Source organism: Ranitomeya imitator, chromosome 3 (assembly GCF_032444005.1).
Source record: "Ranitomeya imitator isolate aRanImi1 chromosome 3, aRanImi1.pri, whole genome shotgun sequence".
NCBI lineage: Eukaryota > Metazoa > Chordata > Amphibia > Anura > Dendrobatidae > Ranitomeya > Ranitomeya imitator.
Window position 1 is genome coordinate 86,968,397 of NC_091284.1, and position 19,738 is coordinate 86,988,134.

Below are 19,738 nucleotides of genomic sequence, written 5' to 3' on the forward strand. Positions count from 1 at the left end.
TTCCTCCTCTGATTTGGTGCCATTGTTTTTCCAGCATGTGGTTCGTTTACATGGCATTCCAGAGAACATCGTTTCTGACAGAGGTTCCCAGTTTGTTTCGAGGTTTTGGCGAGCCTTTTGTGCTAGGATGGGCATTGATTTGTCTTTTTCCTCGGCTTTCCATCCTCAGACAAATGGCCAGACTGAACGAACCAATCAGACCTTGGAAACATATCTGAGATGTTTTGTTTCTGCTGATCAGGATAATTGGGTGTCCTTTTTGCCTTTTGCTGAGTTCGCCCTTAATAATCGGGCCAGCTCGGCTACTTTGGTTTCACCGTTTTTCTGCAATTCTGGATTCCACCCTCGTTTCTCTTCAGGGCAGGTTGAGTCTTCGGACTGTCCTGGTGTGGATACTGTGGTGGATAGGTTGCAGCAGATTTGGACTCATGTAGTGGACAATTTGACCTTGTCCCAGGAGAAGGCTCAATGTTTCGCTAACCGCCGGCGCTGTGTGGGTCCCCGACTTCGTGTTGGGGATTTGGTTTGGTTGTCATCTCGTTATATTCCTATGAAGGTTTCCTCTCCTAAATTTAAGCCTCGTTTCATTGGTCCATATAGGATTTTTGAGGTTCTTAATCCTGTGTCTTTTCGTTTGACTCTTCCAGCTTCTTTTTCCATCCATAACGTGTTCCATAGGTCATTGTTGCGGAGATACGTGGCACCTGTGGTTCCATCTATTGATCCTCCTGCTCCGGTTTTGGTTGAAGGGGAATTGGAGTATATAGTGGAGAAGATTTTGGATTCTCGTGTTTCGAGACGGAAACTCCAGTATCTGGTTAAGTGGAAAGGTTATGGTCAGGAAGATAATTCCTGGGTCTTTGCCTCTGATGTCCATGCTGCCGATCTGGTTCGTGCCTTTCATGTGGCTCATCCTGGTCGGCCTGGGGGCTCTGGTGAGGGTTCGGTGACCCCTCCTCAAGGGGGGGTACTGTTGTGAATTCTGTGGCCAAGCTCCCTCCTGTGGTCGTGAGTGGTACTTCGGCTGGTTCTGTCTATGAGCTTCCTTTGGTGGATGAGAGTGGTACTGCGGCTTCTGAGTTTCCTTCCTCAGGTGATGATGTTAAGTCGTTAGGTGCTGCTCTATTTAACTCCACCTGGTGCTTTGATCCTGGCCTCCAGTCAATGTTCTAGTATTGGTCTTGCTTCCTCCTGGATCGTTCCTGTGGCCTCTCTTTCCTGCATAAGCTAAGTTCTGCTTGTGTTATTTTTGTTTGCTATTTTTTCTGTCCAGCTTGCTATATTGGTTTTTCTTGCTTGCTGGAAGCTCATAGACGTTAGTCGGTGCGGAGGGTCTTTTTGCCTTTTGGCTGTTTGTAGGTTTTTGTGTTGACCGCAAAGCTATCTTTCCTATCCTCGGTCTATTCAGTAAGTCGGGCCTCACTTTGCTAAATCTATTTCATCTCTGTGTTTGTATTTTCATCTTTACTCAGTCATTATATGTGGGGGGCTGCCTTTTCCTTTGGGGAATTTCTCTGAGGCAAGGTAGGCTTATTTTTCTATCTTTAGGGCTAGTTAGTTTCTCAGGCTGTGCCGAGTTGCATAGGGAGCGTTAGGCGCAATCCACGGCTACCTCTAGTGTGGTGTGATAGGATTAGGGATTGCGGTCAGCAGAGTTCCCACGTCTCAGAGCTCGTCCTATGTTTTTTGGTAATTGTCAGGTCACTTTGTGTGCTCTGAACTTCAAGGTCCATTGTGGTTCTGAATTACCTGTTCATAACACACCTCTTGGAGGGAGCTCGCTTTCCCTTCCAAGTGTTCACTGACCACAAGAACTTGGTGTACCTGCAGACAGCCCAGCGGTTAAATTCTCGCCAGGCCAGATGGTCCTTGTTCTTCTCCCGGTTTCATTTCACCCTCCATTTTCTTTCTGGGCAGAAGAACATTCGGGCCGACGCTCTCTCTCGCTCCGTTGTGTCATCTGTGGAGGAGGAAGAGGAGACTCAGCTTATTGTCCCCACCGAGAGCTTGAGAACTGTGGCCCCGGTTTCGCTAGAGTCTGTGCCTCCGGGCAAGACTTTTGTTCCATCCAGTTTGCGACCGGAGGTTCTCTCTTGGGCACACTTGTCCAGGGTGGGTGGACATTTTGGTTCCAAAAGGACATCTGAGTTACTGGCGAGGACATACTGGTGGCCGCATATGGCTCGTGATGTCGCAGAATATGTTCGGGCGTGTGTCTCTTGCGCCAAGAACAAGTCCCCTCGGCAACGGCCAGCTGATTTGCTTTACCCTCTGCCGCTGGCGGACAGGTCCTGGGAGATGGTCGGGATGGACTTTTTAGTGGGCTTACCCAAGTCTCGTAACTGCACCATTATCTGGTTGATCACCGACCATTTTTCCAAAATGGTGCACTTGGTGCCTCTTCCACGGCTACCTTCTGCACAGGCTCTGGCTGTATTGTTCATCAAACACATCTTTCGCCTACACGGTATGCCAGGCAAAATTGTTAGTGACCGGGGTTCCCAGTTTGCGTCTCGATTCTGGAGAGAGCTTTGTCATCTACTCAGTATTGAGTTGAATCTCTCTTCGGCATATCATCCCGAGATGAATGGGTTGGTAGAGAGGGCCAACCAGACCTTGGTCACATATTTACGACATTTTGTCTCTGCCAGGCAGGATGACTGGGCATCCTTGCTACTGTGGGCAGAGTTTGCGCTTAACAACGCCGTAGCCGACTCCACCGGTCAGACTCCATTCCTCCTAAATTACGGCCAGCATCCGCGTGTCCCTGTTCCCATGCCTGTGTCTTCTGCCGATTCCAGGGTGGCAGACTGGGCTGTGGAGGCATGGGACATTTGGGACAGCACTCAGGATGCCATTCGGGCCTCCAAGGAGAGAATGAGGTCCTCCGCCGATGCTCATCGGCACCCCGCTCCGACCTTTGCTCCTGGCGACTTAGTGTGGCTCTCCGCCCGTAACATCAGAATGCGTGTTGAGTCCACTAAGTTTGCACCTCGCTACTTGGGTCCGTTCAAGGTTCTCGAACAGGTTAACCCTGTGGTCTACCGTCTGGCCCTTCCTCCACGCTTGGGTATCACCGACTCCTTTCATGTGTCCCTCTTGAAACCCGTATACATGTCTCGGTTTTCCGAGTCATCTGCCGGGACATCGGGTTCGTCTACGGACGATTACGAGGTGAACGCTATTTTGGGGTGCAAGGTGGTACATGGCAAAAAATTCTATTTGGTGCATTGGAAGGGTTATGGCCCAGAGGACAGGTCCTGGGAGCCTGCTGAACACATTCAAGCTCCACAGCTCATTGCTGCCTTTGAGCGTAGCGAGGTCCAAGGGGGGGGGGTAATGTGAGGTGTCAAGTTCCCGCCTCTGCACAGGGGGAATCTCGAACCATCTCTGCTGCGGTCTCCCATTCTTCTCCAGCCGCAGTGGAGTCTGCTCAGCGGAGACGTCGTTCCCAGCGTCTTGCTCAGTCTCACTCTGTACACAGGATTACTGCTGCTTTGCCTTTGCAGACGCCTTTGGGATCTAAGTCCTGCTTTTTCCCTTCTGAGCATGCCCAGGGTGAGATCTCCCATTGGAGATCGAGGGTCACATGCTCAGATGCTGCATCGGTTCCCATTGGTCCTTTATTGGAAGGTCCTGAACGTGCTGCAGCTATATAAGCAGTGTACATTTGTTAACGTGTGTGTGTTGTGAGTGAAAGTTGATCATTAAAATCCCCTCCCTATTGGATGACTGTTCGCGGAAGGTGGGTGATTGCTATCTAGCTCCCGACTTAGCTACCAGCACGATACACACCATACAGCGTCTAATTGCTTTCCTGACCCAAGCCTGGGTGGCTAGTGGCATTCGCCAGTGTGGCACCGCATGCACTCTCGTGCATCTTTTATTAATACTTTGGTTACGCTGACACCCCATTAGCGGTGTTGAGCGCAAGTAGTCTAGTCGGACTCGGATCCCAAGTCTTGGGACTGAGCTTGGTGACTCCTTGCTTGCGCTCTTGTGTGCGGTACCGCAGCCCTGTGACTTAACAGGGTTCACTTCCTTCACACAGGGTGAAGTTAACCCGTGTGTGTTTTCACATTGTACCACCATATAGTCCGTCATTACTTGGCAGCAGGTTCCATCTCTGCACGGTGGACCCCGGGCTGCGAACCCACCTTAATCTATCTTATTATTTGGTGCGTTCCGCTAGCCCTAACATCAAAGCTCTCAAAACACATCTAGATAAGTTCCTTATGGGGTCTACTTTCCAAAATGGTGTCACTTGTGGGGGGTTTTAATGTTTAGGCACATCAGGGGCTCTCCAAACGCGACATGGTGTACCATCTCAATTTAAGTAAATTTTGCATTGAAAAGTCAAACGGCGCTCCTTCCCTTCCGAGCTCTGCCATACGCCCAAACAGTCGTTTACCCCCACATATCGGGAATCAGCGTACTCAGGACAAATTGGACAACCACTTTTATTTTTACGGCTCTGCATTATAAACTTCTGTGAAGCACTTGTTAGGTCAAAGTGCTCACCACACATCTAGATAAGTTCCTTAAGGGGTCTACTTTCCAAAATGGTGTCACTTGTGGGGGGTTTCAATGTTTAGGCACATCAGGGGCTCTCCAAACGCAACATGGCGTCCCATCTTAATTCCAGTCAATTTTGCATTGAAAAGTCAAATGGCGCTCCTTCCCTTCTGAGCTCTGCCATGTGCCCAAACAGTGGTTTACACCCACATATGGGGTATCAGCGTACTCAGGACAAATTGTACAACAACTTTTGGGGTCCATTTTCTCCTGTTAGCCTTGGTAAAATAAAACAAATTGGAGCTGAATAAATTTTTTGTGAAAAAAAGTTAAATGTTCATTTTTATTTAAACATTCCAAAAATTCCTGTAAAACACCTGAAGGGTTAATAAACTTCTTGAATGTGGTTTTGAGCACCTTGAGGGGTGTAGTTTTTAGAATGGTGTCACACTTGGTTATTTTCTATCATATAGACCCCTCAAAATGACTTAAAATGTGATGTGGTCCCTAAAAAATATTGGTGTTGTAAAAATGAAAAATTGCTGGTCAAATTTTAACCCTTATAACTCCCTAACAATAAAAAATTTTGGTTACAAAATTGTGCTAATGTAAAGTAGACATGTGGGAAATGTTACTTATTAATTATTTTGTGTGACATATCTCTGTGATTTAAGGGCATAAAATTTCAAAGTTGTAAAATTGCAAAATTTTCAAAATTTTCGCCAAATTTCCATTTTTTCAGAAATAAACGCACGTTATATCGAATAAATTTTACCACTTTCATGAAGTACAATATATCACAAGAAAACAATGTCAGAATCGCCAAGATCCGTTGAAGCGTTCCAGAGTTATAACCTCATAAAGGGACAGTGGTCAGAATTGTAAAAATTGGCCCGGTCATTAACGTGCAAACCACCCTCGGGGCTTAAGGGGTTAAAAGGATTCAGTTTTTAATCATGTGATGTCATAAAACACCTAATGTAAACAGAAAAATGAGCAATTGTAAATACATAGTGCTATATAATACGAGGATTACAATCTATTAACCCCTTCCTGACCTCCACCATACTATTACTGTGGAGGTCTGGTCCCCGGCTTTGACGTGGGCTCTGGCGCTGAGCCCACCTCAAAGCCGGGACATGTCAGCTGTTTTGAACAGCTGACATGTGCCCGCAATAGCGGCGGGTGAAATCACGCTTCACCCACTGCTATTAACCAGTTAAATGCCACTGTCAAACGCTGACAGCGGCATTTAACTGGCGCTTCCGGCCGCGGGGCCGGAAGTGATCGCTTCGCTGACCCCCGTCTCATGATCAGGGGTCGGCGATGCATCAGGATGGTAACCATAGAGGTCCTTGAGACCTCTATGGTTACTGATGCCGGCCTGCTGTGAGTGCCTCCCTGTGGTCGGCGCTCATAGCAAGCATGCATTTCAGCTACATAGCAGCGATCTGATGATCGCTGCTATGTAGCAGAGCCAATTGAGTTGTGCCAGCTTCTAGCCTCCCATGGAGGCTATTGAAGCATGGAAAAAGTGAAAAAATAAAAGTAAAAAAATGTGAAAAAAATAAAAAAAATATAAGTTTAAATCACCCCCCTTTCGCCCCATTCAAAATAAAACAATAAAAAAAAATCAAACCTACACATATTTGGTATTGCAGCATTCAGAATCACCTGATCTATCACTAAAAAAAAGGATTAACCTGATCGCTAAACGGCGTAGCGAGAAAAAAATTTGAAACGCCAGAATTACGTTTTTTTGGTCACGGCGACATTGCATTAAAATGTAATAACGGGCAATCAAAAGAACATATCTGCACAAAAGTGGTGTCATTAAAAACGCCAGCTTGGCACGCAAAAAATAAGCCCTCACCTGACCCCAGATCACGAAAAATGGAGACGCTACGGGTAACGGAAAATTGCGCAATTTTTTTTTCTTTTAACAAAGTTTCAATTTTTTTTTACCACTTAGATAAAACATAACCTAAACATATTTGGTGTCTATGAACTCGTAATGACCTGGAGAAGTTTAGTGAACCTAGCAAAAAAGCGAAACAAAAAACAAGTGTGGGATTGCACTTTTTTTGCAATTTCACCGCACTTGGAATTTTTTTCCCGTTTTCTAGTACACGACATGCTAAAACCAATGATGTCGTTGAAAAGTGCATCTTGTCCCGCAAAAAACAAGCCCTCACATGACCATATTGACGGAAAAATAAAAAAAGTTATGGCTCTGGGAAGGAGGGGAGTGAAAATCGAGACCGCAAAAATGGAAAAGGGCAAGGTCGTGGAAGGGTTAATGGATAAAAACATGGATGGAAGTGCTTCTTTAATCTGAAGATTAACTCTACATATGCAGATTAACGCTATATCTGCAGGTTAATTTTGTTATCGGACATGACAGGTTCCCTTTAAATGGATCATGCAGGCTGATTAGCAATTAATTGTTAATGTTATCTGTTTATGTATATGCTATATTAGGCCGGTTTCACACGCCAGTGGCTCCGGTACGTGAGGTGACAGTTTCCTCATGTACCGGAGACACTGACTCACGTAGACACATTAAAATCAATGTGTCTCTGCACATGTCAGCGTGTTTTCACGGACCGTGTGTCCGTTTGGAAAACACGGAGACATGTCAGTGTTCGTGGGAGCGCACGGATCACACGGACCCATTAAAGTCAATGGGTCCGTGTACAGCACGTACCGCATACGGATGTTGTCCGTGTGCAGTCTGTGTGCCGTGCAGGAGACAGCGCTACTGTAAGCGCTGTCCCCCCATGTGTGGTGCTGAAGCCCCATTCATTTCTTCTCTCCAGCAGCGTTTGCTGGAAAGAAGGAATGAATAATCTTTTTTTTTTTATTTATTTTTGTTTTTAAAATAAAGTTGCCGGTAATCTGCCCCCTCCCACCCCCTGTGCGCCCCACCCGCTGGCTTTAAAATACTTACCCAGCTCCCTCGGCGCTTACATCCTTTCAGCGTCGCTGCTTGTCCTGTATGAGCGGTCACGTGGTGCCGCACATTACAGTGATGAATATGCGGCTTCACCTCCCATAAGGGTGGAGCTGCATATTCATTACTGTAATAAGCAGCACCACGTGACTGCTCATACAGGACAAGCAGCGACGCTGAGAGGATGTAAGCGCCGAGGGAGCTGGGTAAGTATTTTAATGCCAGTGGGGGGGCGCACAGGGGGAGGGATGGGGCAGATTACCGGAAACTTTATTTTAAAAACAAAAATAAATAAATAAAAAAAGATTATTCATTCCTTCTTTCCAGCGAACGCTGCTGGGAAGAAGGGATGAATACCAGCTTCAGCACCGCACGCAGGGGACAGCGCTTAACTCTAGCCTGTACGGTCCGTGTGGTCCTCAGTCGGCACACGGGCGGCACACGGCTGCCGCTCGTGTGCCATACTGATGTTCAACGTATGCACACAGACACGGATAATTCCGGTACTGATTTTTCCGGTACAGATATAGAAAAATGTATGATCCATATTGTTAATATCACACTGGCACTAGGAGCAAGGGCACTGGAGCTGCTGATACCAAATAGATGCTGTGCCACCTATGTCCCAAATACAAAATAATAAAATAGAAAATAAAGGTATAGCGCTAAGAACAGTAATTTGTGCTGAGCTGGCAATAAATCATCAGCTCAGTCAAGCTCAGTCAAGAGGACTGGTGTCTTAACAGACCAATGATGGTAATGTAAACAATGCTGTCAGTAGCAATCTCATATAATGAATGACAAACACTTTCTGATCTATGAGTTCCCTAGGTCACAGCCGTGGGATGCAGTCCTGATTGGTTAGGTGAACCGTAGGTGCTGCACTGCAGGATACCTCAGTACCCAGGCGGCGGGAATAGATAAAAAAATGTTTTTATAAAAGTACCTATTGGAGGACCTGTTTAGGGGTGTCTAACAAGTGAGGTCGGTTTCACTGATCTGGATACTGCCAATCCAGGTAACATGCGAGTTCATTAGGTCACATATGGTAATCCATTTTACGTATAAAAACAAATTTACACATGAGCATATTTTAAATCTTATAGATCAATAAAGGTCACATATGTTAATCCATTTTACGTATAAAAATAATTTTACACATGAGCATATTTTAAATTTTATAGATTAATAAAAGCATTAATTTTAAAGTTTTCTCCCTTCCACTTTCCATTCATTCCTAAATTTTCCCTGCAGCAATTTCACATTTTTTCAAAATTTCTCAGCCTTTTAAGTCCATGTGTAATATCAGCATTTAATTGTGTTCACACCTTATGCAGGCTATTTATGATAAGAATATAGTGGAGGGCATACCAGTAAGCAGGTATTATCCTGCACACAAGCCGGCACTAAGATTGATTTATGCACGGCTGCAGTCATTTTCTATCCGGCACATTAGGTGTTAACAGGTCAGGTACTTGGGTCGGCTATCGTATATCTAGCAAATGTCAGTGAAGGGGCGGTAAGCCTGACGAAGAGTGACGAAGTCCCTCGAAACGCATTGGTTGTATTTTGCCCCAGCAAGGCTCCATAAGCCTCGTGACTAGTGTTGAGCATTCTGATACTGCAAGTATCGGGTATCGGCCGATATTCGCTGTATCGGAATTCCGATACCGAGTTCCGATATTTTTGCGATATCAGAAATTGGAATCGGAAGTTTCTATAGTGCAATGATGCAGTATAAAGAAGTGTGGGTGGTGCGTGGGCGGAGACTGGGTGTGTGTGTGCGGGCGGTGTCTGTCTATGCGTGACCGTGGGGCTCTTTGCATGTGTGCCGGGGCTCTATGTGGCGTGCGGGGTCTCTGTGCGGCGGGCGGGGTGTCTCTGCGGCGGGCGTGGTCTCTGTGCGGCGGGCGGGGGTCTGTGCGGGGCAGGCGGGGGTCTGTGTGGGGCATGCGGGGGTCTGTGCGGGGCGTGCAGGGGTCTGTGTGGGGCGTGCGGGAGTCTCTTCCGGCCGTGCGGGGGTGTGTGCGGGGGTCTCTGCGGGGGTCTCTGCGGGGGTCTGTGCTGGGCGTGCGGGGGTCTGTGCGGGGGTCTGTGCGGGGGTCTGTGCGGGGCATGCGGGGGTCTGTGCGGGGCATGCGGAGGTCTGTACGGCGGGCATTGTCTCTGTGCGGTGTGCAGGGGTCTTGATTGGTAGAGCTTATGATTTATTGCCAGCTCAGGACAAATTACTGTTGTTAGCGCGATACCTTTATTTTCTATTATTAAATGTATGATCCACATATTTTTTAATTGCTATTGAACATAATTTGTGAAAATGTATCTGGAAAATTGGCAAAATAAGGATTTAGCAGTTCCACAGTGAGTTTTTCCTGTTTGTATTATTTTATCCAATTACTCCTCAGAAACAATGTACGAAAAACATGGATACTCCAGCTCCAGTAAAATGATGAAATTCTTTATTGATCCAACATAGTTATAAAAGGACAATCCTTACAGATAGTGGGTAGAAACAGGTGATTAGATGGATAAAGGCAACGCGTTTTGATCACTAAGGATCTTACTCATGCCCATACGATATCACAAGTGAATGTTACACATATAGCATCCCTGGACCTATCACAAACCATTCAATAGTCACATGACAAACTGGAAGGTCCTGAAATCTCTTACGTCCGAAAATCCAAATGCAAAAATAAAACAACATATGAAAACGTGAAAACGTGAATCTTAAAACACTTGACAATAAAATATTAGCAATAATGATACAAAATTGTATTCCTTTTGTTCAAACCCGCGGGGAAATGAGTATTCAGATTATAAATCCAGAAATCCTCTCTGGTAAGTAAGCGTCTCTTGACAACACCCCCACGGCTATGAGAATAAATACATTTTTGGTGTGGCAATTAATAAAGCTATTTATATTATAACTTTTATTTTTTTCTGAATTTTGAAAGGTGCTGCCCAGATGCGAATGCGCACACGTGCTACATGCCGTGGTACCGCACTTAAAAAAGCCCTTACAGTCAAGCCATGTGTTTGATTTAGGTTTGGACAAAATTGAATTGGGGGCAGTTATATCTCCAATAGTTTGTGCTCTCATCGCTACCACACTTACCGTATTTTCCGGCGTATAAGACGACTTTTTAACCACTAAAAATTGTCCCGTCTTATACGCCGGGTACAGCATGTGCAGGGAGCGATCCTGGATGTTCCCAGGGTCTGAAGGAGAGGAGACTCTCCTTCAGGCCCTGGGATCCATACTCATGTAAAAAATAAAGAATAAAAATAAAAAATATGGATATATTCACCCTCGGACGGCCCCTGGTTCTCAGCGCTGCTATCGTCTGCCTCTGTTCCTAAGAATGCAGTGAGTGAAGGACCTTCGATGACGTCGCGGTCAGGTGACCGGTCACCTGACCGCGACGTCATCAAAGGTCCTTCACTCACTGCATTCTTAGGAACGGAGGCAGACGATTGCAGCGCTGAGAGCCAGGGCCCGCGGAGGGGTGAGTATATCCATATTTTTTATTTTTATTCTTTATTTTTTACATGAATATGGGTCCCAGTGCCTGAAGGAGAGTCTCTTCTCCTCCAGACCCTGGGAACCACACGCCGCATAAGATGACTGGGCGTATAAGATGACCCCCGTCTTATAGGGTGGGTATATCCCAAATTCCATATTTTATATGGAAAAGTTGGGGGTCGTCTTATACGCCCAGTCGTCTCATACACCAGAAAATACGGTACTCCATCCTTCAAAAATGTAGTATACAAAGTAGACTGTGTGGCATGCCAAGTATCTTATATAGGTTGCACAAAACGCAAATTAAAAACGCGTGATACAGAACATCTTAGGGATGTGAACAGTTGCAATATTACAAATAGAAATATCTCAATGGTCTCTAAACATTTTGGTGTTAAACATAATGGTGACACCACAGCCCTTAGAGTTCATGGCATTGAGAAAATTTATTCTCATAGCCATGGGGGTGATGTCAAGAGACACTTACTTACCAGAGAGGATTTCTGGATTTATAATCTGAATACTCGTTTCCCCGCGGGTTTGAACAAAAGGAATGACATTTTGTATCATTATTGCTAATATTTTATTGTCAAATGTTTTAAGATTCACGTTTTCATGTGTTGTTTTAGTTTTGCATTAGGATTTTCGGACATAAGAGATTTCAGGACCTTCCAGTTTGTCATGTGACTATTGAATGGTTTGTGATAGGTCCAGGGATGCTATATGTGTAACATTCACTTGTGAAATCGTATGGGCATGAGTAAGATCCTTAGTTGCCATTATCCATGTAATCACCTGTTTCTACCCACTATCTGTAAGGATTGTCCTTTTAAAACTACGTTGGACGAATAAAGAATTTCATCATTTTACTGGAGCTGGAGTATCCGCGTTTTTCGTACATTGCAGCTGCTCAGCGTCTGGGTCAGGACGAATCTCCGTGCTCCGTGTCTGATGGTCTGGTTGGTGAGCTGGCTACGGCTTTTTGCTGACTTTTTCTTGTTTGATACTCCTCAGAAAGCTCATTATACTAAACACGTCTCAGATTTGGAGCCATGTTATCTTCACACAAATCTGCTTTCCTTTCCAGGTATACAGCAATAGTGAAACCCATGGACATTCAAGCCAACAATGCCTTGACCAAGATATGTATCAAAGCTGCTCTAATCTGGATATTGTCTATGACCCTGGCGATCCCAGAAGCTGTTTTTTCGGACTTGCACCCTTTTTATGACAAAGAATCCAATAAAACATTTGTCAGCTGTGCCCCTTACCCACACTCCGATGGACTTCACCCAAGGATACACTCAATGACTTCCTTCTTGATCTTCTATATTATCCCGCTATCTATTATTTCAGTGTATTACTACTTTATTGCCAAGAATCTGATCCGGAGTGCATATAATATGCCTGTGGAAGGAAACGTACATGTGAGGAGACAGGTATGACTTTTCTAAAAATTGTTGGAAATTATTGACAATGTGTTCCATCGTTTGTGTTAGCTATGAAGTTTAGGTTGCTGCCTCTGCCTTTTCCCATTGTAGAAGCAAAAGATTTTCTTTTCGACGATTTACTCTGAGGCTCAAATGTTTCGAGTAGGCTGTAGTATATTACAGGGCTTGTAATGTATGGGAAAAGCTATGCTCAGACAGGTGTGAAAGAGCAATAAGGGCTAAATAGACTTCCTTTGGTCTTCAACAATTATGGGTTTTTTTCGAACTCAGACCTCCACAGATCAAAACTTAGAATTTGTCCCTACGTCAGAAGCTTCAAAAAGGAAAGATACCTTTTAAATAATCAATGCATAGGTCAATAAGAAATTGATTTGTATTCCATCGAGTTTTTGAACCTATCTCTAAGGCCAGTAAATTAGCCTAGTTTTAATGGTATGTTACCCTATTAGAACCCCATTTAAAACTTGCAATAAAAAAATAACATAAAGTCTATGGACATCTTTAACATCTTACACATTATTTAAAGATGTGTTTTGGTTCAGTTTGCATTCTTTTTTGCTTCATTCATTTGATATGCAGTTTGCAGCCTGATCCAAATTTCAGATTCTTCTCTTTTGGGAGAATCTCGCCCAGTAATATACAGTTGGGCTCAAATGTTTACGTACCCCGGCAGAATTTTTGCTTTCTCTGCCTTTTTTCAGAGAATATGAATGATAACACAAAAACTTTTTCCCCCCATCATGGTTAGTGGTTGGGTGAAGCCATTTATTGTCAAACTACTGTGTTTTCTCTTTTTAAATCATAATGACAACCCAAAACATCTAAGTGACCCTGATCAAAAGTTCACATATCCAATTTCTTAATACCATATATTGCCCCCTCTAACATCAATGACAGCTTGAAGTCTTTTGTGGTAGCTGTGGATAAAGTTCTTTATTTTCTCAGATGGTAAAGCTGCCCACTCTTCCCCAGATTTCCCCAGAGTGGCTCAATGATATTGAAGTCAGGAGACTTAGATGGCCAGAACCTTCACTTTGTTCTGCTGTAGCCAATAACAGGTTGACTTGGCCTTGTGTTTTGGATTGTTGTCATGCTGGAACATCCAAGTGCGTCCCTTGCTCAGCTTCTGGGCTGATGAGTGCAAATTTACCTCCAGTATTTGCTGATAACGTGCTGCATTCATCTTTCCTTCAACTTTGACTAGGTTTCCTGTACCTTTGTTACTCACATATCCCCAAAACATCAGCAATCAACCTCCGTGCTTTACAGTAGGAATGGTGTTCCTTTCATCCTTGGCCTTGTTGACCTCTATCCAAATGTAACATTTGTGGTTGTGGCCAAAAAGTTCAATTTTGGTCTCATCATTCCAAATGACCTTGTTCCAGAAGTTTTGAGGCATGTCTCTGTGCTGTTTTGTGCATTGTAGGCAAGATATTTTTTGGCATTTGCACAGTAATGGCTTTCTTCTGGTAAATCAATCATGCAGCCCATTTTTCTTCAAGTGCCTCCTTATTGAGAATCTTGAAACAGCCACACCGCTAGTTTTCAGAGAGTCCTGTATTTCAGCTGATGTTATTTGTGTTTTTTTTTTGCATCCCGAACAATTTTCTAGGCAGTGGCAGACGACATTTTTGTTGGTCTACCTGACCATGGTTTTGTTTTTACAGAGCCCCTGATTTTCCATTTGTTAATCACAGTTTTGAATGCTGCTGACTGGCATTATCAATTCCTTGGATATCTTTTTGTACCCCTTTCCTGTTTTATACGGGTCAACTACCTTTTCCCGTAGATCTGTTGACAATTCTTTTGCTTTCCTCATGACTCACAGTCCAGATAGTGGACAAAAAAGATGCACACTCTGCTCAATAGGGCATGCTGTCTGGATTTGGGTGAACCCAAAATCAGACAAGAGAAGAAGGAACAGCCGCACTCAATAAACATTTTTCTTTGCAAAAAATTGTTGTGTATTTTTTTACATGTGCAGAAAACACCACAGCAGGACCAAACAGTAATGGTAAGGTAACGTTTCAACCCTATTCAGGGTGTACACTTCGTCAAACCTCACTGAAGTATAAGAAGAAACAGAATAGACACAGTAAGGGTAAGGTCACTTTAAGGGCCCTGTGTTGTAGAAAATGACGTGTCCTGCGCTTGTAATGGAGTACACCATGAATAGGGTTGAAATTTTATCTTACCAGTACTGTTTGGTCCTGCTGTGGTGTTTTCTGCACATGTAAATAAATACACAACAATATTTTGCAAAGAAAAAGTTTATTGAGTGCGGCTGTTCCTTCTTCTCTCGCCTCACAATCCAGAACGTCAGTGGCTGGATGAAAGATTCAAGAGTCTGTCTGGATCCCAGAAACTCATTCAGCTTTTATGCACACACACTGATTGCAAGCAAACAGGTTACAGATGAGGATGTTACCTTTAGTAGCCATTCAAACCCATTTGTGTCAACTGCTGGGCATGTTATCAGGCCAAAATCACCAGGGTATGTGAATTTTTGATCAGGGTCATTTGGATGTTTTGGGTTGCCATAATGATTTAAAAAGAGAAAACACAGTAGCTGGACACTAAATGGCTTCACCCAACCTCTAACCATGAGCGAAGAAAAAGTTTTGTGTTATCATTCATATTCTCTGAAAAAAGGCAGAGAAAGCAAAAATTCTGTCAGGATATGTAAACTTTTGAGCACAACTGTAGGCTCATATAATAGCTTCTGTCTGGCATTTATTTCCCCTACATGTCCCTTTTCCTTATCTGCAGGCTATTTGTTTTTACCTTCCCGAAATTGTAGTTTCTTCTGTGTGCAACACTCTCCTGTCCTGCTATCTCTAGCATTGAGAGATTGGAGGGAAAGATCAAAGAAGACAGGGCAGAAGCTATGATAAATTTGTATCAGTTTTAAAAAGCACTCAGCTATAGCTATATAAAGTACTTACAGCTGATCTGCAGCAGAAAAATGGTATTAATAGGGAATTTATGAAGCAAATGATCAATAAACAAAATTCTTTGTGAAGGAGTACTCTATAAGATTGCAGACAGCCAAATCATGATAGAATGTATGATAGTATGATAGTATGATAGTGTGCACATTTTCATGATTCCCCTCTATGGAAAGTGCGAGTGGGCGATCACGTGACTATATCACTTGATCACTTCCTTCCAGGAAGAGTTTTCAGTAGGTTCATTATCATTACAGGCACGATTACAATGACAGGTAACATCTCTATACACAGCTGCTAACATGGGATCCGCCATTCACAATAAGTGATGTCACCTCTTAGGCTATGTGCAAGCATTGCGGATTTTGTTGCGGTTCTGCAGCGGATTTGACGCTGCGGACCTGCAGCAGTTTTCCATGCATTGTACAGTACCATGTAAACGTACGGAAAACAAAATCCACAGTCCACATGCTGAGGAAAAAAATGCGTGGAAACGCAGCAGTGTTTTTTCCGCAGCATGTCAATTCTTTGTGCGGATTTCGCAGCGTTTTACAACTGCTCCATAATAGGAATTCGCAGGTGTAAAACCGCTGTTGAAAACCGCACAAAAAAGCACCAATTCCATGATAAATCCACTGTAAATCCGCAGGTAAAACGCAGGGCGTTTTACCTGCAGATTTTTAGGAATCTGCGCGGAAAAATCTGCGGCAGATTCCGCAATGTGTGCACATAGCCTTAAAGGGAACCTGTCACCCCCCCCCCCCAGGCGTTTGAAACTAAAAGAGCCACCTTGTGCAGCAGTAATGCTACATTCTGACAAAGTGGCTCTTTTAGTTATTGGTGCTGTAAATGCAGAAATAATCCATTTTGTAATTTGTCCGAAATACCTGTCTTCAGTCCTGGAGGCAGGCCTTTCCCCCCCTGCTGCAGACGCCACACAGCCATCACTCAAGACTTCTTGGCCCCGGGCGCCACCTCCTCGGCGCTGTTTGTTTTGAAATCTGCTGGTGCCTGCGCTCTTTTGTCTTGCCTGGGGCAGGCGCAGTGAGCGCTGCCCGTCTGACCTCATATGCAGTCTCGCTGACTGCGCCTGTGCAGCCGCCCTGCTTGTGAATCCCAGCCCCGCAGTGTCTTATGATTTATTCACACTGCGGGGCTGGGATTTCTGGGCATGCGCACTGCCACCTGGGTGAGTGGCTTAGACACGCAGTCCGCATGCCCAGGAATCCCAGCCCCGCAGTGTGAATAAATCATAAGACACTGAGGGGCTGGGATTCACAAGCAGGGCGGCCGCACAGGCGCAGTCAGCGAGACTGCATATGAGGACAGACGGGCAGCGCTCACTGCGCCTGCCCCAGGCAAGACAAAAGAGCGCAGGCGCCGGCAGATTTCAAAACAAACAGCGCTGAGGAGGCGGCGCCCGGCGCCAAGAAGACTTGAGTGACGGCTGTGAGGCGTCTACAGCAGGGGAGGGAAAAAAGCCTGCATCCAGGACTGAAGACAGGTATTTCAGACAAATGACAAAACGGATTATTTCTGCATTTACAGCACCAATCACTAAAAGAGCCACCTTGTCAGAATGCAGCATTACTGCTGCACAAGGTGTCTCTTTTAGTTTCAAACGCCTGGGGGGGGGGGGGGGGTGACAGGTTCCCTTTAACGTTCCCCGTTCCTTTGCAATGACTTTTTCACATTCTCATTAGATGTGTCAATGCAAAAGATAGAGTCTAACTCAGGCTGCTGCTGTTAACGGATATATGAATTAACTGATAAACATGACTTAAGATAAGGAACCAAATCAGGCACATCACTTACAAATTAAAGTTTTGAGGCGTTTGCCCCTCATCAGTGCCAAGCAAGAGGTCTGATTTGGCTGTATGAGACAACTCTGACAAGGGATTTAAGGGGGAATGTTTCTTTTGTGGAGTGTGCCAAGCTCGCATAAGGAGACTTATATGCCATGCAATCCTCCTCTGGGAATTTAAAAATGCAAATATCATATTCAGAGGCATGTAGCATGGTTCATTAAGAGGATGATAAATTCTTTTAGCATTGCTTTCCCAATAGGTGGCAGTAGAGTTCAAGTCCTATTCCTCTCTGAAGAGGTTATTTCCATTTTTAAGTTTCTATAGGAGTATTACATGGCCCATAAGTCTCCTTATGCCAGCTTGGCACTTCGCACAAGGAAGAATGCTCCCCCTTAAATCCACTCTGGATAATCAGCTTAACTCCATCTTGCTCAGTCAATATAATGTAGACTGCCAGCACAGTGAGGCATAAGGTGACATTGCATATTTTACTTTGATGCAGGGTTGCCAACTTGACTTTTTATTTTTTCTGGACAGCTTATCAGAAAATCATGGACAAAAAATATTTTTTATGGACAAATTGGAAAACCATAATAAATCATATTGATAATAAGTGATCCATGTTTACAGCTCATATTTCTGATATGGAGACATCCCTGCATTCACTGTGAACTGTAAACTGATTACAGACAAAATAATCTCTAGAAGTTTCTTCAGCTTCAAAAAATTCATGGAGGCCTAAATTGTGTTCACTGACAGGGTAAGAAAAATACCCTATTTTTATGAACTATCTTTGAATTTCTTGATGGATGGCAACATAGCTCTGAGGAAAGGGTGAGGAGTAGCGCAAGGAGATGAGCAGACAGATTAAAAAACAGATTATGCTGAGTTTTCTAACAAGTCTTTTACCTCACAATATTGATTCCTATTCAGACAACTCAGTACTGTTCAATGCTGCTGTTGCCTCTTCAGTTTTTCTCCAGTTCTTCATGCTACTGCTGCTGCTTTTCTTTGCTAAAAAAAACAATGAAGCAGGGGAATTCTTGTCTGAATGCTGTGCTGAGTATGAGGCACAACATATCAGATAGTCTCTGAATACCAGGTCATAGATACGTGAAATATGGTTTCACGTTAAGCTTTTATAGTTGGAGCGCCCCCAGACGCAGGGCCGCGGGTTACTCGGTACCGGTCCTCTCTGTCTAGGTCCTAGGATTGTCACGGTGGCTGGACCCGGTCCGTGACCCTGCTAAGGGGCGCCCAAGGAAAGGGTGGTGAAAGTTGTTAGGTGTTTGTGATGCCACCTGTGGTGTTCGGTCAGGGTGACCGACGTTGCTTGGTGTCCACTGGGGTGATGTGATGGCAGCTAGATGGTATACCTTCCCACAGGTGAAGTAGATCCCCAGGGCTTCCCAGTGGTGTACGTGGCGATGGTTTGAGGCGCAGTTAATAACGAGGACACAGGGTTGCAGTCTCTTTACCTCTTTACTGGTGACTTCAGGATCCTCAATCCGGAGCACTGTTAACAGGGCTGGCTGAGACCGGCCGGTCTGAAGGCACATCCAGATTTCCCTTTGCAGGTGGAAATCAGTGCCTACTAACTAGCGCCTGTGTGTTGTAGTCCTTCCCTGCTGAGCATTCGGGATAGTCCTCACAACTGTCGTTTCTATTCTGATGTTCTGCTTTGTCCCCCAGTTTGTTATGACTAGGACGCACCTGTATGACAGGTAGGCTCGGAGCTATTCTGGGACCCTACAGATGCCCCTCTCCACGCTTGCCCCCTATGTCTTCTTAGGTGATGTATGTTAGACAGCCAACCTGTAATCAACTGTCCTGCCTCTGTTTGAAGTAATGCTTGGAGTCAGTTACTTCCTCGGCGTTCTGGCCACCGGCTACGCGCCTCAGTAGGATGTTGTCGATCTCGGGGCACGACTCCTACTGGCTCTCCTTTGTGCTTTGATCTCGTTTCTCACTTCTCCACAATATACTTCGCTTCATGTCCTTTCTTTAGATGCCGCCGCAAGGTAGTGCAAGCGCGGCTCTGTAACGATCTGTCCTTGTCGCTAAGTCACTGCCAGGTTCCCACGCCTGACAGGGATCCCTCTGAATCTTCCCCGCAACACCCCCTGCCACGGGTTGTTGCCTGGACAAAACCCAGCCAGCTTCTGACTAACTTCCTATCCAACCCCCAGTTTTACCAAAGTGTGAGGAGTGGCCTAGTAGATAGAATCTTTTGCTCCCCCTGGTGGCCGGAGTGTGAAATGTAGTGTGTGAATGTAGTGTGTGACTGTGATACCTGGTCAGGTGAACTCCTTTAGTGCCATCATACGTACCATCACTCCCCTTAGTGGCAGAGCGACATTACTGCAACGACCAGGTCTCTGGGGCGCTGCATAATCATGAGTGATTTTCTGAGTTTGGGTGGATAGGGTTTATAGGTTTTCAAAGAGATGTTGTCAGATTGTATTAAAACATTTACATCTCGAACAACTGACAACACTTTTAAGCAGGTGTGCTGACAGAGTATTTAGGTAATAAGC

At 44.8% G+C, this 19,738-nt stretch overlaps 1 protein-coding gene across 1 annotated transcript in view; it reads left to right on the forward strand.

Moving 5' to 3' along the window:
- The window catches only part of GRPR (gastrin releasing peptide receptor), a 195,582-nt gene that overhangs the window by 126,956 nt on the left and 48,888 nt on the right, over positions 1–19,738 (forward strand). The window contains exon 2 of the mRNA XM_069760048.1: positions 12,082–12,433. Within this exon, the coding sequence (XP_069616149.1) occupies positions 12,082–12,433 (352 nt within the window). The remainder of the gene's footprint in view (positions 1–12,081; positions 12,434–19,738) is intronic.